The sequence below is a fragment of the Myodes glareolus genome, chromosome 5 (genome assembly GCF_982192425.1).
Source record: "Myodes glareolus chromosome 5, mMyoGla1.1, whole genome shotgun sequence".
NCBI classification, from domain to species: domain Eukaryota; kingdom Metazoa; phylum Chordata; class Mammalia; order Rodentia; family Cricetidae; genus Myodes; species Myodes glareolus.
In genome coordinates, this window is record NC_142030.1 from 98,482,500 (window position 1) to 98,508,273 (window position 25,774).

The 25,774-nt window shown below is 43.3% G+C and overlaps 1 protein-coding gene across 7 annotated transcripts in view; it reads left to right on the plus strand.

The window, feature by feature from the left end:
- Nckap5 (NCK associated protein 5) overlaps positions 1–25,774 on the plus strand; it is a 912,731-nt gene that overhangs the window by 826,050 nt on the left and 60,907 nt on the right. For all 7 annotated transcript variants that reach the window (XM_085688321.2, XM_087906588.1, XM_048443779.3 and 4 more), the window contains 2 exons: positions 19,375–19,680; positions 23,881–24,014. In XM_085688321.2, coding sequence (XP_085544447.2) covers positions 19,375–19,680; positions 23,881–24,014 — 440 coding nt within the window. The remainder of the gene's footprint in view (positions 1–19,374; positions 19,681–23,880; positions 24,015–25,774) is intronic.

Genomic DNA, 25,774 nt, shown 5'->3' on the forward strand with positions numbered 1-25,774 from the left:
CAGACACTTTTACTTAAATAAGATCTGAACTCAAAATTCATCTTTTCTTTTTCTTTAAAAAAATGTTCTTAGTGTGTGTTGGGGGGACATGCACATGGCATGGGACACATGTGTGGGTCAGAGGACAAACCTCGGGTGCTACCCCTTGCTTTCCATATCTGAGACCAGTGGTCCAGACCACTTGCCTCATGAGCATCTGTGGAGTCTCCTGTTCTCTTCTCCCATCTCCCATGGAGCTCAAGTGTCACAGACACACACTATGCATCCGGCTTTTGCATGCATTCTGGAGATCTGAACTCAGGTTCTTATACTTGTGCAGGGAGTACTGTACCCACTGAGCCATTTTCCTAGCCCTAAAAGCTTGTCTTGATGTCTGTAAAACATGAATGCCTCATGCTAGAAGCTGCCTGTCTCCACATCGCTGCTTATCCACTTCATTCCAAGGACCTGAGTTTCGGGAGAGTCCCGGTCCTGGAAAGTCTCATGTTCACATACAGCATGATTATTCATTACGAAAGACGGCAAGATGATGGCTTCCGCTGGCAATAACGGCTCCTACTGGTCTCAAAGGGAGTTGCTTGACATGGTAGGGCACTGATTTCTCAGAATTATAGGCTCAATTGCCATGTGTGTAGTTTAAATGTTGTCTTTCTCTTGAAGATGACTGGCCACAAGGGAATGCAGGGTATTCCCTTGCAGGGTAACATTCAGGTCCCAGAACCCATGTAAAATAAACAAATATGGTGGGTCACCTGTTAACACCCAGTGCTGGGGAGGTGAGGCAGGAAGGCCCCTGGGGTTCACTGGCAAGCCAGCCTGGGCTCTTTGGAGGACTGGGGCTCCAGGCAGGGATAGAGTCTGTCTGCTACTAACAAAAGTCCGTGTCTAAGGAAGCATACCCACTATTGACCTTTGTCCTCTACATGCGTGTGTACACATTTGCACACACATACACACATCTGTCCTTACAAAATACCCCCTTATCGACCAATCAGTATATTATCCCAGATCGCACAGTCATTACATAGAGTTTCATGTTGAGTTTACCCCAGATCATTTTTTATGGATATTAATTGGGTTGATTTTTTATAATAAAATTGCTGGCAAGGACAGTCTGCTGTGGAGGGAACCAGAAACTCTCATTGTTTAACAGTCCCTATGTGAGGAAGCTGTGTCCATTTTGCTAATGGTGCCGGAATCCTTGAATCCAGACAGCTATATCCAGCATCTGACCGCTGGCATGAACAGTGTACAAAGGGAGCCTTGCAGCAGAAGCAGACAGAACAATACTAAACAGTAAACCATGCCTATTAGTGAGCTGTGTTTATAAGGGCAATAAACTCTGATGCAGGGTGGTGTTCTGTAGGCATTCGCTGGAGAAGCTAAGGCGAATTCCTCAAAAACAGATGGCGAGGGCTGTGAACCTCACAGAGTTGTCTCCGTCCCCAGCACAGTGGACCAGATCTAGCTACACAAACACTTAGAGCTGCACCTTGCTCCCTTCCTCTGAGGCACTAAGGACCCCACAGAGGAACCCACTTGGCCTCTGTATCCCGCTCCTTCTCCCCTTTCCCTGGCCTGTTTGGGGATAGGAAGGCAAAGCATGGTCAGTGTGTGGTGATGCTTTAGTTTCCAGGGACTTTTCAACACTTTATTAACTTGGAACTTTTGACTTCCTGCTTATTTCCAACCTTCAGTGATGCTGTTTTCATTTTCCTTTCCTCTTCGCAAACAGCGCTGCTTACGGAGAGGATGTTGAGTTTGAACGTTCCAGTTATGGCTTCATAACTCGACTCAGGGTTCCCTAGCTTCTGCTGCTCCCCATCCCCTCCCCCCTCTATCCTCTTAATTACCTTTTCTGTTGTTGTGATAAAAATGCCCAGACAAAAAAAAAATAACTCTCAAGGAGAAGACATCTATTTTGATTTACAGTTCTGGGGAATAGAGTCCCTTTTGATGGGGAACATATGGTCCAGGAACATATGGAGGCATGGTGGCAGGAGCAGGTAGATGGTTGGTCACATTGTCCCACATGTAGGAAACAGAAAGGGAGCAGGAAGGAAGGGCAGGCTCTCAAGCCTCGAAGGTCATCCCCACTTCATAGTCAATGAGGACCAACATTGTCCCATTATCCTCCCTTTTCACCTTCCTCTTATTGTAGCGCACTTCCCCATGCATACTGCTGCTCTCCAGTGTGGACGAACCCTCAGTGGCTCCGACACGTCTCTTCATGTCTTCTTGTCCCCAAGCAGTACCTTCTAGAGAAGCAGTTGCACATTCTCTACTATTCAGCATGCAGTGGCATTACTGTCACCCTCTCGGAAGGCCATGTTATGAAAATAGCCGAGGATGGTATCAAAACATATTCTTGATAACATCTTTCAATTTTTTATGTATTATCCTTGGATCAAAACAGTGCAGTTTCTCATCACATTTTCTGCCAAGTCTTGTTTATTTTTCCTAAACAAAGAAGAAAGCTGGAGGTTAAAAAAAAAGAAAGAAAGAAAGAAAAGGTAAGATTCAAACTTCAAGGGCAGAATCCAAAGTGCTAAACTCATTCCTGACTCATTCCTGAGCCTTCCCGTCTTCCATATGCCAACTGGCATTTTAGGGAACAAAATAATGTGCTAGAAACAAAACCAAACCTGGGATTTGCTATTCAGAAACTATATCTCAGTTTCCATTATGACTGTGGCACTTGTTAGTTAGGGGGGTCTGTGCCCTCACCTCTATATCCTTGAGTCATGTCTTTCCCCAACTTAGGCAGTAATGTTGAGGAAAATCAAGAGGGGACTCATAGCGCCTGTCCTCGCAAGAAAAACAATGCGACCTCTTTAGCACTCTGTCGTGTGACCTTCCCTAGGGAGATGTGACTAAATGTCTGCTCCCCACAGATAGAGTACCAAGGGCCAGCCAAAGGAACAGTCCACCGTCACTCTAGCTTAATGACCTCTGAGGTAATTGAGGCCATATAAAGGGGGTATTAGGTTCAGAAGCACATGTGCTCCATGGACCATGAGTTGGGATGATCTCACCCTTTCAAGTGTATAGTACAGCAAGTTTCAATAAATGCATCCAGATACGGTACAGAACTACTTCTGAAATCATGGTTTAGAAAAGTATCGCCCCAAAGTAAATGCTCATGTCCCTGCACAGCTAGACTTACCCTAACAACCAGTTCCGGGGACATTCCAACCTGCTGCCTATCCCAGAGTGGTGGTTCCTGTCTTTGAACTTTATGAAAATAGAGCCATCCTGAGAGCATCGCGTATTCTGGATGTGGTGTCTTAATAAGTGTGACCCACAGAACTTTCTAGACTAGCATATTCTCAGTGGGATTTTTGCTTACATACTTTTTTAATTTTCTGCTAATTAGAATTGTGTAGATATAGCACAGTTCATCTTTTGGTTTACTACTTGATAGACAGTTGAGTTGTCTCCAGGGTACACTATTATGCAGAAGGCTTCCATAAACATGTGTGCAGACGTCTCCAGGTGAGCAAATGACCCATTTGATCCCAGGTAATAATGTTATTGCCTGGTTCTATGGTAGGTACTTAACTTAACATGCCAGGATTTTCCAAAACACATTTATGGTTTTGCATTCTCAGCAACACATGTTTCTCTTGCTCCACATGCTTGCCACTATTTAGTATTTGCGTGTTCAGCTTTGTCATTTAGCATATCTTTTGTGAAGTAGGGTTTTGTTTGTTTTGAGGTGGGGTTTTTTTATGTGTATATATGTATGTATATGAAATGTATGTGATCTATACATTTATATGTGCAAGTGTGTGCGTGCTTGTGTGCTCACAGAGACCAGAGGAGGTCATCATATGCCCTCCTCTATAACTTCACATTATTCCCTTGAGGCAGGGTCTCCCACTTAACCTGGAGCTAGGCTGGCAGCCAACAAACCTCAACATCTGCCTATTTCCACCCGCACTGCACACAGGGCTGAGGTTCTAGATATGAGCAGCCAGTGCCAGTTCTGTCACATGGGATCTGAACTTGGGTCCTCACACTCACCCAGCAAGTGCTCTTACCCACTGAGCCTTCTCTCGGCCCCTGCAGTAATAGCCTGTGTCCCTTGATGCTGGCCATCATTCTCTGCATTTATCACAGATATATCCTCTTTGTTGACATATGTCTTCTTCAAAATCCCAGTTAAATTTTGCTTCGTGTCTTATTACTTAGCTAAATTCATTTTATTTGGGATTATCATCCCCTTTCAGATATATTTTTTTGCTCCTCAGCCTGTTGCTTGCCACTGACATTTTTATATCTATTTATTTATTTTGTTACAGGAGAGTCAGGTGTACTACAGCATACGTGTAGATACCATATACCACTGTCATTTATATGTGTGTGTGTGTGTGTGTGTGTGTGTGTGTGTAACTTCTGGATTGAAATTTGAAATTTTTATTAATGCTGTCAAGTAACTTTTATGATTTTATTATGTGTTTTACATTTTAAGATTAATTTTTATTAATTTGTATATGCATGTGTGTCTCTTTGACAGTCTGTGCCCATTAGTGTATGTGTCAACAGAGGCAGTAGATGTCACATCCCTTGGAATTGCAGCTGGGGATGAGCTGCCTATAGTGGGCACTGGGAACTGAACCCAGGTCCTCTGCAAAAACAACAAGCACTTTAAACTGCTGGGCCATTGTGTCATCCCCTGATTACTTTTAAATTTACTCATTTAGGGTGGGTAGGGCTAGTAATCAGAATACTATTATGTGTGTGTGTATGTGTGTGTGTATACATATATACATATGAAATTGTTAAATATGTTAAATAACAAAATCAATATAAAATATGTATCTTTAAAAATTCTTGTTTACATTTCTATTTCTTTTATTAACTTGTGTCTCCCGTGTTCTTAGCTTTCTACATTCTTAAAAAAAACAATATTTGAACATTCTTCATCAAGTCTGTTGTGTTCTCTTGTATTTTTGTATTCATTCATGTCAATATGTTTTCTAATTTTCTTTTTGAATTGCAGAACATATAGTAGTGTTCTGTTTAATTTCAGAGAATTGGACATTTTTCTAGGTGTCTTCAGTTACACTCTGGTTTAATTCTACAATCATTACAAAATACATTTTCTGCAATTTCAATAAATCTTTAGTTTGCTGAGAATATATATATAATGATGGATATGATCTACCCCAATGAATCTTTATGTAAAAAGAAGAATAGATTTTGCCCCCGGTGGGCAGACTGTTTGATAGAATGGACTAAAAATGCTGCTTCTTGTCCCTATTGCCTGTCTCTCGTGATTGTGTATATAGGTGTGTGTGTGTGTGTGTATGTGTATGTGTGTGCATGCATATATAGACATATATATACATATGTTCTATGACTCTGAGGTATCATCCTATTTTCATTTCAATGTTAGCTTTCTTCTGTGGTTCAGCAGGTTTTGCTCTAGAGTTCTAGGCTGTCATTGTTCACTCCTAGGATAACCAGGTCTGCTTGGTGGAGAACAATATCTCCATAACATGTCTGCATCTCTAGAAGGATTCATTTCGGGAGCTACATGCTCTGTTGTTGGTGTGGTGCCGCAGCTTTGTTTGGATAATTCCTGCATGGTGCTGTTATTTTGCTATGCATATATCTGTTCTATGTGTGCTGTATTCCTTTTATTGTTCTTTCTTGGTTAGTTCTTGGGGTTTATTGAGTCGTTCATTTTGGAGTTTTTAAGACCAGGTTTTGCCATGATAGCTCAAGCTGACTCTAAATTCACTATGTAGACCAGGCTAGCCTTGATTTTCAAGTCCTGGCTTTCTAGGCATGTGTCACTACGCCTGGCTTAAAGTGTATTTTTTATAGATCGTATATAAACCAGGTTTGGTGGTGCACTCCTTTAATCTCAACACTTGAAGGCAGAGGCAGCTAAATCTCTGTGAGTTCAAGGCCACCCTGCTCTACACAGAGAGACCCTGTCTCAAAGCAGACAACAAAGCTAAACTGCAGAGCATATAAATGGGATTTGTTTTTATTTGACCCAGTCTGATCATCTTAGCCTGTTAGTATTTAAAACCTCACAATAAGCCCACATATCTTATCTTACTGTTTCCACTGCTCTCTCTTCTGCCCTACTTCTTCTCTATTTCCCACCTGACTATGGGGCATCCTCTGACATTTCTTATATAAAAAGGCTCTGGCAATGATTGTAAAAAGGCTTTTATTTGTTTAAAAATTACTTATTTTGATATTTTTGCCTCTATCAAACATTTTATTAGTGAAATCATTTTTTTCTGTTTTATGTGTATCTTTATATCTTGTTTATTTTTCATCCTGTGGACACATATACTTGTGTGTATGTGTGTGTATTTTATGGGTCCAAGGTTATCCAAAAATTATCCATGGTTACTGTTTTACCTTATTCATTAAGACAGTGTCTGTCAGTCAAACTGAGAGCTCACCAATTTTTGACTGGTATTGCCAGCCAGCTTGTTCTGTGGATCATCTCTCTCCACCGTACAAGGCAGGAATCGCAGACAGGCCACCACACCTGTATTTTCATGAGTTCTGGAGATAGAAACTGACCCTCACACATGGGAGACAAGGATTTTAAACACTGAGCCCTTTCTCCAGCCTGAAATTAATTTTTGCAACCTTACCAGGTTTTCTTTTGTTTCTTCACTAGGCTAAAGATGGCGGCCCATCATCTTCTGGTTTTCATGATTACAAATAAGCAATCTGCTGTCTGTCTTGGTTCTTCTGGGAAGGGTCTGATCAGGGGCTTGCACGATTTTACCTCAGACTTTTGAGCGGTTTGATTATGGTGTGTCTTATGTGATTTTTTTCAGCTTTGGTCTGGCTAAGATTCATTGAGTTTCTTGGATGTTGGATTTTATAGTTATTTATTAAATTTGGTAACATCTGTGGTTCTTTTTCATTTCTTTCCTCTGACTTCTTTGCTTTCATGGCTCCAGTAGAGCCAATTTACTTACTTAGTATTGACTCCCAGGTCACTGAACTGCTGTTTTCTGAATTCTTTCCCTGCCTTTGTTTTCTGTGTTTTATTTTGAACTACTTAATTATCTTCAAATTCACTGGTGTTCCTTTCAACTGTATCAGGTGTCTCTAATCCCATACAATGTATTTTTCATTTGCATGGAACTTCACCTTGTAATGATTTCTGTGTGGTTGTCTTTATTATTTTGATCCATCTTGATTGTGTACAACTTTTACTTACATCTCCTTATATTCTTAGTGTTAACCATAACCATTTTCAGTTCTCATTTATTAACTTCCTTATCCCTATCATTTCTTTTTCTATTTGTCTGGTTTAATTCTCTCTTGGCTATGAATTCCAATCGCCTGCTCTTTTGTATGCCTGATGATTTTTAATTGGATACCAGAGAATGTGAATTATACCTTATTGTTTCTCTGTAGACTGTTAGACTTTGTTCTGGAACACACTCTATGTATTAGCACGGAAGTTTTGTTTTTCCAAGACTTCCATTCAAGTTTTGTTATGACAAGTCTAAGGAGCTTTTATTCTGAGTACAATTTAGTTTCACTCCTGAGGCCTAGACCTTCTTCGAATTCTGTGTTCCTCATATTGAAAGGCCTCACCTCGTCAGTTGGTAGGAGCGTCTTGTTATTTCCTTGTGTGAGCTCCAGGAATTATACAACCTACTGCTTCACAGTAATTGTCTCTGTGATCCGAGCTTCACCTCACGCATGGACTGCACTCGGACAAGACTGTAAGGAAACCCCTGCTACCTGCTTTCCTCTCTGGTGCATTGCCCTGTCAATCCTAGCTGCCAAGTCCCTTCTCCCTTAATGTCTGCATTATCTCTTCAATCTGACAAGACCTCCAGGCTCTATATGAATTCTGTCTCAAAGTTCAGAAACCAAATCCAGGCAATTGTCTGAAGAAATTACAAGCTCACCACATTTTGATTCAGAGATCAAGTTCTGTGCAGTCTGCTGTCCAATTTGTAAAGCCAGTAGTGTGTGTGTGTGTGTGTGTGTGTGTGCACGCACGTGCATGTATGTGTGGGTATGTGACTGTGGCAGTTGTATTCATGTGTGGATGTTTATGGGTATATGTGTGTAAATGCATGTATATATGTATGCATATGTTTATATATGTGCATATCCATGTGTGTATGTGTGTACACATATACTGTGTATATGCATGTATATGTGTGTATATATATGTATGTATGAGTTTGAGGATGGAATATGTGTATATGCATTGTGTGTGTATATGTGTGTGCAATCATCACTTAAAATTTGTATTAGTTGCTGAGTTGACTAAATCTCTGCATGTCTCTTGATTTGTATGCTTCTTGCCAAATAAACTCTTTTAAATCCCTTCCCACAGCATCCCACCCCTAATTTATTTTCTTTCCTCCCTTCTCTCGTGTGCCTTATCAAGGCAGATGCTATCCAGGCAGGTGAGATGCGACGTAGAGGCAAATGTCTACAGGATGCATCAAGCCTGATATAGGGAGGAAGGGATTTGGAGAAGCAGAATTACCCACAATAGCCATCAGTGCCTATCAGATTCAACCAGATCACTGCTCACTTTTCACTTGGTTTTGTCAAGACAGCCAGAGTAGTGGGAGGGGGAGAGAAGGTGGGGGGAGAGACTATGAATCGGATGGAGACAAGGGTAACCTTTTAGGACAGCAACGCTGTACATTTTCCAAGGAGAAACCATGATTAACTCATCTGGGAATGAAATGAGTTTGTGCACAATGCAGAATGAGTAAGCATCATTAGTCTAGACCTTTGAAACATCTTCCACAAGTGCCAGCTTGAAAGTGGATTAAAAGAGTGCACAGATACATCTGTACTAAAATCAGGTTGCTGGGGAAGGAGCTAAGAAGAGATAAGGACAGCGAGAAAATGAGGGGGACAAAGAGGGGGGCAAGGATAAATTGTCTTTTGTGCAGCTAGAACAAATGATGAACAAGGGCAGGGGTGGAAGGAACCACCGTGGTTCTACTCCTGTATAGTGCCTCAGAAAGTTATGCTGATAAAATTAACTTTACTGGGCACTGAGGAGATGGCTCTATAGGTAAAGCACTTGCTTCACAAGAGGGAGGGCCTGAGTTCAACTCCCCAGATCCCAGATAAAAGCCAGAAAGGGTAACACCCATCTGTAACCCCAGTTCTTCTACCCTAAGATCTAAGGTAGAGCCCGGAGAATTCCCAGACGCTCTTAGGTCAGTTAGCCTGGTGTGTACAGTACAAACATGAGACCCCCATCTCAAACAAGGTGGGAAGTGAGAACTGGCACCCGAGACTATCCTCTGACCTCCACACACATGTATTACAAACACACACACACACACACACACACACACACACACACGCACACACATTTATTTTTAAAAAGGAATTTTATTTATTTAAGGCTAATGTTTCTTCAGTTAGAAAAACGCCATGCTAAGAAGGGCAAGGCTTCAGCTCTGGGTGGGAAGAGGAAAGGGTAGGACAGCCTTTGCTTCATAGAGAGCCAGCTGAGAGAGCCTCCTGCTTGCTAGTCTCTCACACATGAGGACTGCACTGTGATTGACAGTTCGCTAAAAGAGAGATCTGGGATCCAAGTCTGTTCCTAGGTCAGTGGTGGGGTACCACAAAAAAACTGTCCATTATCCTACACTTGACTATCACGGTGAATACTGCATAGAAGTCTGGGTGTTGTTTTCTAAGACATGGACACTACTGTAGCAAGACATGAGGGATTAGGAGCTGACCTCAGCATTTTTAGTCCGAAGGATGATAGCCTAGAGTCAGTCTTTAACTTTGCAAGCTCAAGGACTATAGAGACGGCTCAGTTGGTAAAATGTAATCTGAACTACCACAGGGACCTGAATTTGATCCCCATTCGCCATGTAGATGCTGGCCACTTCAGTACAAACCTGTAATCTCAGTGTTTGCGGGACAGAGTTAGGAAGTCTTCGGAGCTTGCTGGTCAACCAGTCTAACCAAACTGGCAAACTTCGGGGTTCAGTGAGAGACCTTGTCTCAAAAAGTAAGGTGGAGAGAGAATGAGAAAGGCAGGGTTAATCTCTGGCCTCTTTGCCCACATGTACATACATGTGTGCACATACCTCCACACATAAACACATACACAAAAGAAATAGTAAAATTAATAGAGATTCAGAATTGTATAGCAAATCTGAGAATAGACACCCACACAACTATGTCAGAAGCCATTCCTCAGTAGGCTTCTCACCTTAAAGGAGTTTTATTGTATATATAGAGGAAGAGTTCTGAGTGCAAGGTCTTCATGGGAACACATTTCTAGTCTTTTCTAGTTTACATCCTTCCGTGACATCCTGCCACAATCATTTATGCGATGGTACTGCCTGTGACTATGGGGTTTGAAGGGTACTGACCCTGCTTCAGGTGGTCCTTTTGTATGTTTGGTTCAAAGTAACTTTCCCTCCATCCTTACAAAGGGTTTTCATGCTCCACTTTTTTCCTTTAAAATTTTTAATATAAATTTGTCCATTTTGAGTTATGTATTAGCATAAGCATTGTACTGTATGTATTTTGAGTGTAACTTTTGGGGGTCAGTTCTCTCCAGGCCCGGTGTCTCCTGTTGTTTCTGCTGCCCTGTGTACTCAAGGGTAGCTGGTCCCTGGGCTCCTGTCTCCACCCCCATCTCACAGTAGGAGTCCCGGTCCTATAGATGCGCGTTGCTGTAGGGAGCATTTTGCATGTGCCATGGGTCAGATTCAGACCGTCAGGCTTGTGCTACGAGCACTTTTACTTGCTGAGCCGTCTTACTGGCCCTTCTTTTTAATGTTCTATTTCCTCTTAATGGCCTACTTTTTTGCTTATACTCACTCCCTATACGATAGTGAACCGAATTCCCAACATCTGGTGTTTTTCGTGCCAAAGAAAGCTCAAAGGATCACAAAACAAATTCACATTCTCCTATACTTTTCTCAAACCTCAGCAGGCTTAAACCAGCCTGAACTTCGAGGCTGAGGCTGATTCTCACGCATCCCAAGCCATTGCATTGAATGTGACCTTCCAGAAGGTCGCCTTCATGCCACAGCCAAAAGTTACCAAATGACTGGAGATAAATCATCAGTTTAATCCCTTTTTTCTTTCTTTCTTTTTTGTACTGCTGACAAAACTGTGAGGCAAACTTGAAACAAATAACCTACATTTAATGAAGAGGGTTTTGGCAACTGGCTTGAATTTTTTTCTCTTCAGCTTATTTCAGCCAGGCAGATGAAGAGGGGGATGTGCAAATAAAGAAATCTGTGTTCCCATCTGTGATTGAAGGTTTTATTGGCAGCATCACACCGTGTAGCTTAAAGATGTGTACAAACCTGGGGATGGCGTTTACCAAGACATATTTACATGGTCACTCGGACTGCAGCCAAGTTAGGAAAGTGTGCTACTTAATAGGATGGACTGAGACTCGAACACCCACAAACCACTCTCTCTGGCTGTTGAATTGTGATGGATTTTCTTTATATATTTGGCTGAGGAAGATTGTGTGTGAGTGTGTGTGTGTGTGTGTGCGTGCGTGCATGGCAAGTGAGAAATCAACCTTAGCTGTCATTTTTCAAGTGATGAAGTGAAGCCTGGCTGCTCAGTAAATCCAATGGACCTCCTGTCTTCACCTTCACTGCACCCCTGCACCTGGTCTTTGGCAAGGGGTTTTATAGCTATGGCAGAAGTTTCCAGTGTGAAAAGAGACAGATTGAAGTTTCATGTTTTCCATTTTCCTAGAATCTCTAGGGATTCAAGAGAGAAAAATTAGTAGTAATGTAATTCATTGAATCCACAAGTGACTAGTTCCTTGCATCGAATCATGGCCTAGTGTAAGACCCAACTCCCAACATGCCTCTCAGGCTTTGGAAATGCAGACATCATCCTCAAAAGTTTCAGGTTTAAATGCTGAGGAGAGAGCGCCATCTGCAAAGTGTTCACCTTGTAATCATGAGGGCCTGAGTGCGATCTCTAGAGCTAACATTAAACGGAAAAGCCAGGCGTGGTACACAGGCTTGTAATCCCAGCTCCAGAGAGGCAGAGATTGGGAGATCCCAGGGATCGCTTGCCAGACAGCCTAGCCATTGTTGAGCTCTGGACCAGTGAGAGACCCTGTCTCAAAGCCAAACCAAACCAAGCCAAACCAAACCAAGCCAAACCAAACCAAACAAACCAAAACGGGGGGGGGGGGGAGGAGGGTCAACACCTCAGGAGCAACAGCGAAGGCTGTCCTCTGACAACAGCCTGCACACACAAACACAGTCACAGTGAACATGTCCATACGTAGAACATGCATACAAATGACACACAGACATATATACTCATATCAAAAATGTTCTATTTTGGGTTGTTTCTGATTTTAAATTTTCAGAGACTCACCTAAAATGCTCTGTGAATACTGAAAACCCTCTGAAGCAGTTTTGGTCCCATTTGGATAGGGGACCTCAGGACAGGTCACGGACTGCAGGTCATGTGTGACAGCTTTCAATTGTTCCATGTAACATCCCAAGTTCATGTTAAAGGCAATGCCATAAGCATCATTGGTTGGGTTTTTTTAAGAAACTACTTACTCCAAAATGTATTTCTCAAGAAAAGTGCTCCCTCACTTTTATGCACAAGACAGCTTGCACCAACTACAGGTACTTTGCTCCGTATTGATGTGTTGCTCCCTAATACTTCTGATGAACTCATTCCCAAGGATATAGTCACCAAAAGGTAATTCCTTAAGGTTTGTTCCATGGTTAAGAGCATGGCTGTTCATCCAGAGGACCCACGTTCAAGTCCCAGCACCCACATGGCATCTCACAACTGTAACTCCAGTTCCGGGGGATCATACATCATCACACAGACACACATGCAGGCAAAGCACCAATGTATGTAAAAAATAAATCAAGCTGGGTGGTGGTGGCGTATGCCTTTCATCCCAGCACTCAGCAGGCAGAGACAGGTAGATCTCTGTAAGTTCAAGGCCAGCCTGGTCTACAAGAGCTAGTTTCAGGACAGGCTCCAAAGCTATAGAGACACCCTGTCTCAAAAAACAGAAACCAAAAAAAAAATCACTCTTTAAAAATAACATATTTTAAAAAATAGAATAAAAGACATGTTATTTAGTCTTCAAGGCAAGGCTTCAAGGATGACAGCTCGATTTGCCTTGCATGTCCTGACTATATGGTTGGTGAGTGTCTGCAGGAGGCTTCTGTCCCGGTCTGCCTGTCGCTGCTAATGGAGACTTGCTGAGCTCTGCCACAATGTGAGCTCTCTCCAGACTGATGGAAACAAATGAACTCTGATTGTGAAAGTCAAACATCCCTTGATTTTTATTTTCTCAAGATCAGCAAAAAACAAAACAAAAAAACAAGGTGGCCTGCAAATCCAGTCCCCCAGTTTCGAAGTGCCTGGTTTCCTGTTTCATCTTCTGAGTCTTCAGATGCACCTTGTTTATTTATTTGCATTTTTCATTACTCTGTGTGTGTGTGTGTGTGTGTGTGTGTGTGTGTGTGTGTGTGTTGCATGTCTATGTCAATGCAGTTTGTAAATGTTTGTATGTGGGTATGTGCGTGCTTGTGTGTGTGGAAACCAGAGGGTGACAATGGCTGTCTACCTCCATTGCCTTCTACCTTATTTTTTGATATAAGGTCTCTGGATGAGTCTGGTGCTCACCAGTCTAACTGGCCAGTGAGCTCCAGGGCTCCAGGGGTTCTCCTGCCTCTACCATCCCAGCTCTGTACCATTGCACCCAGATTTTCACCGAGTTCAGACCTTCATGCTAAGCCAGCAGACGCTACTGAATGAGGCGTCTCCCCAGCCCACAAAGTGGGAATTTTGTAGCTCATACCTGAAGTTAACAGTTTCCTCCCACCACTATCCCCCACAAGGCCTCTGTTGACTACGCCTGATCTGCTATTGACCTTTCCAATAAGGTCACTTCCTTTGTGCCTGATGTCTGTGCCAGGTGAGGCTCCTCAGCTGAATCAGCTTGAAGAGGTCCTTGCAGAAATGCCTGTGTCTTGTTTTCAGAAATGAAAACTCATCCATTTCCTTGCAAACCAGACACTCCCAGGATATGTTTCGGGAAGAGACGATTCTAAGTGTGTTCCTTTGTAAGCTTCCTCCACGTCCTGTGCTGAGCATCCTCAGTGCACCCCAGATGTGCTGAGATGAAGGGTGTCAAGGGATCAGTGTTCGGAGAACTGGAATTTTTCTCAAGGAGTCGTCTGGTTTTTTTGTCCTAACCTCAGCTTTGAAATGACTGGGTTGGCATGCCCTAACTCTTCCCATGAGACTTCTTGGGATTGGTGGTGGTGACAGGTGTAAGCACTTGCATTTAGAGACCAGTGAGAGACAAATGGGGCAGCGGGAATAGGGGGGAGGGCCAGCCAAGGCCAGAGATGTAATTGGTGGCCTTGCAGGCCTGAAGCCTGGTGGTACATTGAATGACCCAACCCTTGAACTCATTAGCGAGGCACCTTTGGCAGCCACATTCACAAATGCAGATATGAACTTGACATCTGTCTAGGGCAAGACCAAGCCAACTCATTGACAATTCCAAACAGGCTTGGTCCTGTGAACTTTGTTCTTACTACAGCCATTTAATTATTTTATGGATGCTTCTAATTCTCCGAGAGGGGGTAAAAATAACTGGCCTCAGAAGTACAGTATCCAACACTTTTTCAAGTTGCGGTATTTTTGTGAACTGCAGGATGCTAATAGTGCTTTAGAGGAACTACAGAGAGATGCATCAGCACTTTCGCTACGATCCTAGCTTCCCAAGGTGGAAGCATTCTGAAGGAATTTGCTTGAGGGAGAAACTCTGGCATCTGCCTGAGCCCTTATCCACAGCCCACTTCAGAGGTTCTTAAAATTGACACCTTCACTCCCCGCATACTCGGCACCTGGGAATTTTTAAAATTACAACAAAATGTTAAGAGCAGATGGGTTCTGAGTTTGTCTCTGCTCATAGTCCTCAGAGAACCTAGCAATTCAAAGAGCCCCATTTCCAGACTACAGCATAGCAATACTGTGTGCTAACCAGAAAGGAAACGAGGGACAGATGCCAGAAATTTCCAGTCCTCAGAATGGCAGCAGACAGAATTCCATCACTCTTTTGCTTGGACCCCATATTTGTCCCCTGGTCTATTGTCGGAAGCTGCTACTAGGTCTTTATTAGAGACCTAGCAGAAACATTCAGGCTTCAGGGCTAGGGATCATTGAAAAGAGAACTAATAATGTCCCTTTGTTATGTCTGTATGTGTTCATGTACGTGTGCATACATGTACATAAACATGTGGAGGCCAGAGTTTGTTTTCAGACATAGTCCTCAGTTCCTCTCTACTTTATCATCTTTTATTATGCATATGAGTGTTTTCCCTGCATGTTTGTCTATAAGCCATGTGTGGGCTTGTGCCAGTAGAGATCAGACAAGAGTGTCACATCTCTTGGAGTTGGAGTCACAGACAGTTGTAAGCTGCCATATGGGTGATGGGAATTGAGCCTGGCTCCTCTACAAAGTAGCAAGTGCACTTTACCATTGAATCATCTCTCAAGCCCTTATCTTTCTTTTAATAACAAGGTCTCTCACTAAACTTGGAGCTCACCAATTTGGCTCAGTGGGCTAAGCAGCCAACCTTTGGGATCATAAGCACATACTAAGACACCCAGCATTTTTATATGGAGAGAAGGAAGGTAGGGGAAGGAGAAGGAAGAAAAGTAGGAGGGAGAAAGGGAGGAAAGGAGGGAAGTAGGGAGGGACAGTCAGACCAGCAGACAGACTCCTGGCAATATCTTCTCATGCAGAGAGTTCATCATCTCTCTCAACTGTTGCAAGGAGGGAGGCTTGTTGGTTCCCCACCCGCCCGGCTAGCTTAGCCCTGAAATAACCACACAGAAATTGTATTAATTAAATCACTGCTTGGCCCATTAGCTCTAGTTTCTAATTGGTTAACTCTTACATCTTAATTTAACCCATGTCTATTAATCTGTGTATCGCCATGTGGCAATGGCTTACTGGGTAAAATTCCCAGCATCTGTCTCTGGTAGATCCATGGTGTCTCTCCCTGACTTTGCCTCCTTTCTATCAGCATGCCATCCAGCTCTCCCTGCCTACCCTAGCCCCACCCTATCAACAGGCCCAAAGCAGTTTCTTTATTGACCAATGAAAGCAGCACAAAGACAGAAGGACCTCCTACACCACCCAACAGTCTTGGAGTCTCCTTCATTGGAGAGAAAACAGAAGCGGCGACTGTCTTAGTTACTGCTGTAACTGAGGCGGCTTAGAGAAGGAAACATTTCATTGGGGACTTGCTCACAGTTTCCAAGGCTGAGTCCATCCATAAGACCGTCACAGTGGAAAGCATGACCTGAGAGGCAGGCAGCAAGGTGTGCATGGTGCTGGAGCAGTAGTTGAGAATTTGCATCTTGATCCACAGGCAAGAAGCAAAGAGAGGGAGAGAGAGTGTGTGAGGGAGAGAGTGAGGCAAGGCCCGAGGTGGGCATTTGAAACCTCAGAGCCCACCCCCAGTGACACACCTCCTCCAACAAGGCCACACCTCCTTATCAATCCTCTCTAACAGTCCACCAACTGGGAACCAAACATTCAAAAATATGAGCCTATAGAACCCATTCTCATTTCATTCAGACCACCACAATGAATTATCTGTAAGGACAGTGGACAGTAACACTGACCAGATGGAGGCCCAGAAAAGAAGACGGCTAAAATTCTGCCCTCTGATCCTGGGAGGGAAAATGACTCTCAGAGGCCAGCCATAGAAGTCAGGGACCCTACAGCCCATAGCTGAAGCAGATCCCATGGCAGAACGTGGAGGAGCATGCCATATTGAAGATGGGAGGTATACTCTGCCTCATTCCGAGCATCCTGTGAAGAAGGAAGCCCCTCTTCATAAATTCTGCTCCTATGTTAACTACTTCTCTGTTGTGGTAATAATCTGTCATAACCAAAGCAGCTCACAGAAAGAAGAGTTGTCTCATTGTTCAATGGAGACAAAAGGCCATCGTGGTGACCAGGCAGGGCAACAAGTGGCAGACATGGCAGCAAGGGCAGAAAGCTGTGAACTGAAAGTGGGGGCAAGTCTACTGACCCTCAAAGCCACTCCCACTGGTGGACTTTCTACAACAAAGCCCCAGCTCCCAAAGGTTCTGTAACCTCCCAACATGGCACTGCCAACTGAGAGCCAAGTGTTGGAATGCCTAGAGAATTTGCTTTCTTTTTTTTCTTTTATATTGGAAATTTTTCAGTTTGCTACTACTTCTAGCAAAGAAGGCTAAAGAGGAGGATAGGGTGATGGGCATATTGGAGTTTGGATTCTAACTGATGATGAAATGAGATTATATGTGCACAGATAACATTATTGGCCCCTTGGGTCTCTCCTAATATGGGATCGGCACACTGAGCATTTGACCCATGTTATCATTTATTGTCCCATCTCTTCCCTAACCTGCAGTATGACAGGCTCTCTTCTAAATTTCAGAGATTGGTTAAAGACCAAATGTTAATATTTGTAGCAGCCTACAAGTAACTGGATCCTTCTCTTGTGCAGAGACCCCCAGCTCAGTTGGCAGTCATACCACAAACCACTGTTGGTTACAGTGCCAGAGACATGGTCGCTGGTAAAAACAAAGATTATGCCAAAGCTGTTCCATTCCCCTCCATGCTCAAAACAGCACTAAGTTGTATCTCTTACACACTTCTAGACCTGCAAGACCCTCATAAGACCATAAAATGACAAGGACATTTCATTCTGAGAGTTTACTAAATGAGCAGACACTCTGTATGACAGCCAGATTTTGGAGGGATAGCTCATTAGTTTTTATAAACCACATTTTCATCTTAAAAATTAAATAAGAAGTAAGTTTTATCAAAAAAAATCTACATAAACTTTTCCTGAAGATGAGATATAGTTTATGGTTTTGTGATATACATGGTAAAATCACCTTAGTTTGTTCTAGAAAATACTGGGGTGTCTGGAAGGAATAAAAAAAATCTGAAAGGTGGATCTAGGGAGATGTTTTAGTAAAATGCTTTACCCTGCAAGCCTGAGGCCCTGGCTTGATCCCACAGAACCTATGTGAAGAGCCAGAAGTATAGCCAGCATCTGTAAACTTAAGCTGAGGAAGAGCTCACTGCCTAGCTAGCCTAGCTGAATGGATATGCCTCAAGTTTAGTGAGAGACCATGTCTCAAAAAGTAAAGTGAAGGGGCCAGAGAGATGACTCATCAGTAAAGGGTACCCACTGCCAGTCAGAGGACTTAGCTTTGATTTCCAGCACCTCTATGACAGCTTACAACTCTAGTTCCTGGAGATCCATTGCCTTCTTCTGGCCTCCAGGGGTGCTGCACTCATGGTGCATGTACCATTCGGGCAAAAACACTCATACACATAAAATTAAAAAAAAAAATACAAGGTAGAACATGATTGAGGAAGACACCAGAGATGAACCTCTGGCCCATACACACACACACACACACACACACACACAAACATATACACACACCCATGAACACACACAAAGGGCAATGATGAGTTTTGTCACTGCAGAAAGTAATAATTAAGAGCAGAGTAGCCATAGCCTTCTTTAAAGGTGTCTGTCACACACATATCACATGGTCATCGCTGCTCAGACCCAGAAATACATTTGGAATAACCTGCCCTCACTGTCCACTTTAGAGGCCGGGAACTGGGTCAGCCGCTGAGTGATGATAATTCATGCAAGAGACATGCCGTCCCCTTTGTCAGGACAGCACTTGAGTCTGTTATGTGTCTTCATTATTCACTTTATTTCAGTTATTAAACTTCACCTAACTGAAGCCGTGTGAACCCCAGACTGAAATAAAGATAATTAAAACTAATTGTTGGTCTCCAGTGACGGTTCTTTTTTCTCTCATCGCTCTAGAGACCCATCTAGTGCTTATGGGCAGCTATGGCCCCCATAATGGGCCAACCGACTTACCTCAATACATGAAGGAGTTACTTTCAGATTCAGTGAAACCTCAGCTTTTTGCACCTCCCTGGATATTTAGTACAGTGTGTTTCAAACGTGTATCATGTTCCTTCTATATTATTATTATCATCATTATCATAATTGTGTGTGTGTGGGTATCCACATAGTGTTGGGGGGTGGGGGCATGTATGCCATAGTGGGCATGTGGAGGACAGAGAACTCTATGGAACTGTCTCCTTCCTCCTTCCTATGGGGACATGCAAGTCACCAAGCCTCTTCCAGCTGAGCCATCTCCCGGGTCCTGTATCTAAATTCTTCTTCTAAATACTTCCCTCTGGTGCCTCCTTCCTTCCAGATCCCATCCAAATAACAACCGTCGTTTTCTTTTTTCTGTCAGCCCGTTCTAATTTTTCTCTGTGTTTCTCTATATTAGAATCAAACTGCCAGATGAGAACGCTGGACAGCGGGATTGGAACCTTCCCCCTCCCAGACTCAGGAAACCGCTCAATGGGACGATACACATGCCAGCAGGACTCACCAGAGGACCCTGAGCCCCTCCCATCTCTCCATCCAACCCCGTCCGTAGCTTCCTCTGCCAGAGCCCAAACCCTTGAACACGAAGTGCCTTGCTCCACAGCCAGCCAGAGTTCCTCGGAGTCCACCATCATTCATTCCATATCTGACCCCAGCATGATAGCCAGAGGGACGCAGAGTCACCTGCCCAAGCCCACCTCCTCAGGTAAAGTGTCGTCTACTGTCCAGTGAAATTCTTCACATCATAATAGCATGTTTGCTGATGAACGTGTGAAACTACCCAGCAGGAAATCTCTGCATACGCTCAGCCAAAAAGTTGAGCAACACACAGAAGACCTTACCAGGGGTTGGGGAGATGGTTCAGTGGGTAAAGTAGTTAAGTTTGCAAATACAAGAATTCTAGTTCAGTTACTAGAACCCATGTAAAGAAGCATAAAATCTGTCATCTCGGTGCTGGAAGAGTTAGAGAAAGACCAGCAAGTCTAGACAGATCAACAAACGCCAAGATAGTGGGAGATTCTATACAAGGTACCTGAAGAACAACACCCAAAGTTTCTGTCTGTTCTCCACCCAGCAGGGCACATACACACACACACAACACACATGCACAGCACACACACACACATGAACACATTCATAAACATACATGCACTAATCAACAAAATAACATTATGAACATTTAGTATTATGTTAAGGGGTAGACATTCATAAGAGGAAACAACACCAATAGATGTCTCATAAATTGAAGAAACAAAAACGTGTAATATATACTCATGGGATTTTATCTTTAAAAAAAACCCCAAGTAGGACTTATTGAATATACCGGTTCAGGGTGGGTACTGCTCTTGAAGAGGTCCCGAGTTCAGTTCCCAGAACCTTCATTGGGCAGCTCAAAACAGCCTGTAACTCCAGAGAACCCAGGGCCCCTGTGGGTACTGCACTCAAGTACACATGCCTGCCCAGAAACACATCTCAACACATAATTCAAAAGAAAAGAAATCTTTTTAAAGAGAATAGGGTGAATATATAACAATTTAGCCTGTAACACATTGATGTACATGGAACGCTGTGTGCCCGCTAAGCAGAAACGGTAAGTCTCTTGACATAGTTCTGTCTCGTTAATGTACATTTACACGCTGCTGAACTATGAAGGCTTAGTTTGATTGATCAGCAGCAGACTGTGTGTTGACTGCGGAGGAAAGTGGCTCGCCTTCCCATCGAGACCTGCCTGCAATCAATGCAAAGAAGCTTTTATGAGGAGAGACAAGGCCAAGCTAAGGGTCAGAGTTTTTTTTCATTGTTCCCTCGATTAAAAATATTTATTGCAGACCTGGATGATGCCCAATAATTCTTAACGTGTGTGGTTGTGGCTCTGACAAGACGGGCATAAGCACATGAACCAGAACTCTGAAACAGTGCTTTCTTTATGGCTAGAGGATCAGAAAGGAGTCACACATGAAGGTTATAGTATAGGTTTCTGAGGATTTTGAAGAGAAGGCTCATAATTAAACGTGTTTGAATGGATATATCAGACTGTTCCCGTGACGAAATTCTTCACACAGAGATAGCAATGGCCAAGGGGCCTCATCAGGACTTGTGCTCCTTCCCAGGCAAGGTTACATTTTTAAAGGCCGTAACGCATATTATTTTTGAAGTAAGTGCAGTGTTAATTAATGGCACAGCCTCCCGAGCTTCAGGGGCGAAATCTTAGTTATAGATTATGTGCTCTATGCCTGAATAGTCGCATGTGTGACCTCAATTCGGCAGCGGGCTGCCGAGTAGACTCCATGATTAAACACTGTCATTATAACAAATTGAATAGAAACCACAAGCTTTGAATTGCTTCATAAGAAGGGGACAGGAAGGAGATTGTTCTGATCTTGCGTCTCACATTCTCGGCATCCAAATCCCAAGGGTTGCGTCCTAATTAAATTGTCACAAAGAGTTTGTAAAAAGGTACTGTATGGGGGACAGTGAGGTGAGCAGACAGGAGGCCATCTTAGGGTCCCCCACCCTGAAGTTGCCTGTCTGTGACACCCACGGAAGCAAGGGTGTTTTCTGATGTGTTTCTCAGTGACCAGTTGTTGGGTGGAAAATTATGCAGTGCAGAAGTTTTGGGAACCAAAGGAAAACGAGATTCCACTTCCTTCCTTTGCAAGAGCCACTTCCTGTGTGATTTCCCCAATTGAGCTCGGCCTTTTTCTTGTCCCCATTTCAAGCCTGGAGGCATGCGAGCACATCTCACAATGTTGATAAAAGCGTAACTGTCTTATCTTCTCACCTAAGCAGACTGAGTTCCTATTGATAAATAGGGTGGTGTCTTAACTTATTTTTTTCACAGTTTTCATACAGGTGTATATTGTGTGTGTACCTGCTCTTCTCCATATTCCCTCCGCCCTCTTTCCTTGTCCTTCTCTCTCCTACCAGTTCCCTTTGTTCCCCTACATTTATTTCCATTCTATTTTTATGTCTTCTGTAATATATGGTTGTGTGTAACTATATAAAATAAAAGAACTACATGCATGATAGAAAACATACAGTATTTGTCTTTCTGAGATCGGCACAGTTTGCTTAATATTTATTTCTGGTCACATTGTTCTCCTGAAAATTACTTTCATTCTTCTTGTGCACGTTTTGATTGGATGTTCAGATCAACATCTATCTGTGTGTGCATCCATCTATATCTATAGACATATATGCCACAATAAGACAATAACTTGCAAAACACCTTCCTTCATCATTCTAAGAAGGGAGTCCCCGTTAGGATCCTTCAGCTTCAATGACAAACACATGAGAAGTGAGACATTGTCACTAGCCCTCAGAAGATTATAAATTAAAACACATTAAAGTCCTATCCTACCCCTGTTGGAGTAAGGGTAGTAACAAATGCAAACGAGGAAGTGGATTGAAGGGAACCCTTATGCACTGCTACTGGGAACGTAAGAGCAGCCACTGTGGAAGTCAGTGCGGAGATCCCTGAAAAGCCAAGTCAGTCTTCCACAGGACCCTGTGATTCCAGTCCTGCGCGTTTCTCCAAAGGACTCTGAAACAAGACATCTCAGAGTCCCTTGTCCATCCATTCTCACTGCAGCACTGGTCACAAGCGCTAACTTATACTGGTCACAGCCTAGGTATCCAGCAGCAGCAGAATGGATAAGGAAAATGTGGCTTTGATACGCAATGGAAATTTATTCACTTACAGTGAGGAACAAAATCATGTCATTTGCAGGAAGATGCACGCAGCTGCGGATAAGCATACTAAGAGAGGGACGCCCATCTCAGAAAGGCAAATAGCGTATGTCTCTTCTGATTTTCATGTAGATCCATAAAGTTGTGTGTGCATGTATGTGTATGAGCACGTGTGCGTGTGTGTGTGTGTGTGTGTGTGTGTGTGTGTGTGTAGTGAAAGTAGAAGAAAAACCGTGTGGGGCACAAAAGGAACTAACAGGAGTGAGAGGAAGCTGGAAAAGGGTGATAGAGAATACAAGGGAAAATGTGCTCAGCACACACATACACATACTCACACACACACACACACATATATGTATACATGAAAAAACATTAAAGAAAAAAATAACAAAGGAAAACAAGGATCCTCTGCTCAGTGATGTTTGGGAAAGGCTGAATACTCAGATCCTCTCCCTGGAAATCTGGAATGGATCTAGTATTAGTCCTCTGAATGAGTTCTCTTCTCGTTGCTGTGATAGAGTACCCAGGCAAAAACAACCTAAGAGAGAAAGGGTTTACAGTGGCTCATGGTTCCAAGGATCTGTAACCTATCACAGTGGGGAAGGCACAACAGCTGGTAGGGAAGCTATGGCAACAGAAGCAAGAGGCAGGCTGGTCACACGGCATCCACACTCAGGAATCAAGAGAACAGGAAGTGGGGCCAGGCTATGATGTGTCCAGTCCTCTTCCTAGTGACCCACGTCCTCCAGTGAGGCCCAACCCTTTGAAAGGTTCCATGTCCTTCTGCAACAGCACTACCAGCTGGGGACCAAGTGTCCAGATGAATGAGCCTGTGGAAACCTTTTCACATTCAAACCACAGCAGCCTCCAAAACATGTTCATTATTTGGTAAACAGCATGATTTTGAAAGACAGCCTTATTGTTTCCTTACAGCTTGCTTGCTGGACCTCTTTTAATACGGAAAACCTCAACCTGTTTAGAAAGATGTCTGGTCCCAGGGCAATATGCTTTAGGCCTCCTCCATAGATGTGTATACACAGTTATGCAAATATTTGGGCAACACAGACTCAAATAGGGAGCAGAATGTCAAGAGACACAACCTTCCCTGTATTCAGACCTTCATATTATTTTGAAATATCTCCCCTCCTCCTTCCTAAGTTTGCCAAAGGTTGGTGAACGTCTGTTTTTTTTAATTAATGTGCCTTTCTTCATTTAGGAAAAGCCAGCTTCCAAAAGCAGAATGAAGCAGAGTCAAAGGCCCAACCTGCCCCATCTTTTGACTATGCAGAGGATGCAGTGGAAAGTGAGCCCCTTTCAGGGTGGGGTGAAGATGCTGCCACCGAGACCCAGGTGAGGGGGTGTCATCTGCCTGTCTGCCCTGATTGCAGACGCTGAGCTCCTTGGGCCCTATAGAGATTGATTTAATTTTAAATCAAATCTTGCATTGCTTTGCCAAGTCTGTATCGGTTACTTTTCTCGTCTGTGTGATAAAATGCCTGGCAGATATAATAGAGGGGAGAATCGGTTCATTTCGGCTGGGTTTCCAGGGATTTCAGTCCACAGGAGTAGGAGGGCAGAGCAGAATCGTTCCTTTCCAAGGCAACAGAAGCTCCAGCTACAAACTTCTTAGCCTGGTGGCAGCTGGGAGACAGACAGAGCTAGGCTGAAACCAGAGCTGGGCTGCATCTTCAGATGTCCACACGGCCCCTGGGAGTCATCTCTGTCATCCAGGCTCCACCCGAAAGACTCCATAGCCTCCTGCTGTGTGTTCATTTCAATTTCTGTGACAAATACCCCGTGGGAGGGAAGGGTTTCATTGACCTACATTTCCAGTTCATAGACCATGACTGCAGGGAAGTCGAGGCAGGAACTTAAAGCACTACCATATTTATAGTCAAGAGCCAAGAGAATGAAGTTCAGGATCCCTACTCCCGGCATCTCCTCTCTTCCATGGTTCAGGAACCCCGCCTAGGGAATGCTGCTACCGCAATAAACTGAGTCTTGTTATATCAAATTAACAATTAAGGCATTCTTCCACAGACATGCCCACAGGCCAGCTTGTTCAAAATAATCCCTGTCCTCATGGAGACTCTCTCTCATGTAATCATGTGTTCTGTCAAGTTCAGTTAAAATTAACCAGCTCACCCATCGAAATACCACTTGGAGGCATAGTCATATAGGAGCCACAACCAGTTCATAACAACATAGAAACTTTCACCTATGTCTCAGCTTCTGATCAGAATGAATATTAAATTGGAAGATTATACAGTCAGTAATCACTTCCTTCTTAAAGACCATCTTCCATTTGGGGACTGAAAGGAAGTTATAAACGGGGCAAGTATTGTTCTTTTCCTCCCAAGGTGCTGTGTGATTGGACCCCATGACCAATTTTCTCATGACTCCTAAGATGCAAGGAGCAAAGCAATAGGATTCAGATCCATGAGAGATTCTTAGATGTTCTGCAAACTGGACACACAGGCCCATGATCTTCCCTTGCACCATTAAGATGCTTCTGGTGACCCAGGGTGGATTCAAATAAAAGCAGAGAGCAGAGCACGGTGTGTTAAGAGTTCACCTGTGAAGAAACGCTGACTGACAGACTTCATGTAGCCCAGGCCGACCTTGAATTCATTATATAGTTGAGGATGACCCTGAACTCTTTCTCCTACTGCCTCTACCTCCTGAGTGCTGGGATTGCAGGTGTGCACAGCACACCCGGTTCACAGGGCACTGGGGATGGAACCCAGGGCTCTGTGCACACTAACCAAGCACTCTACAAGCTGAACTACATCCCCAGCCCTGCTTTTTATTATTTTTGAAATTGTAATTCACCATTTCCTCCCTCTTTATTCTCTCTAAAACCTCCCCATGTATACTCCCTTACTCTCTTCCAAATCATGGCCTTATTTTCTTTAATTGCTCATATATATATAGTGTGTGTGTGTGTGTACATTTCAATATTCTAAAACACATACATATAAGTAACATTATACAGACTGAGAAGGTTGTATTTATATATGTAAGAATATATGTGTTTTTAAGTACTGAGAGAGAATGATTTTTCTATTGTCAATCCTGCTTCACAAAGAAAGCTAACCAGGGAGGTTGAA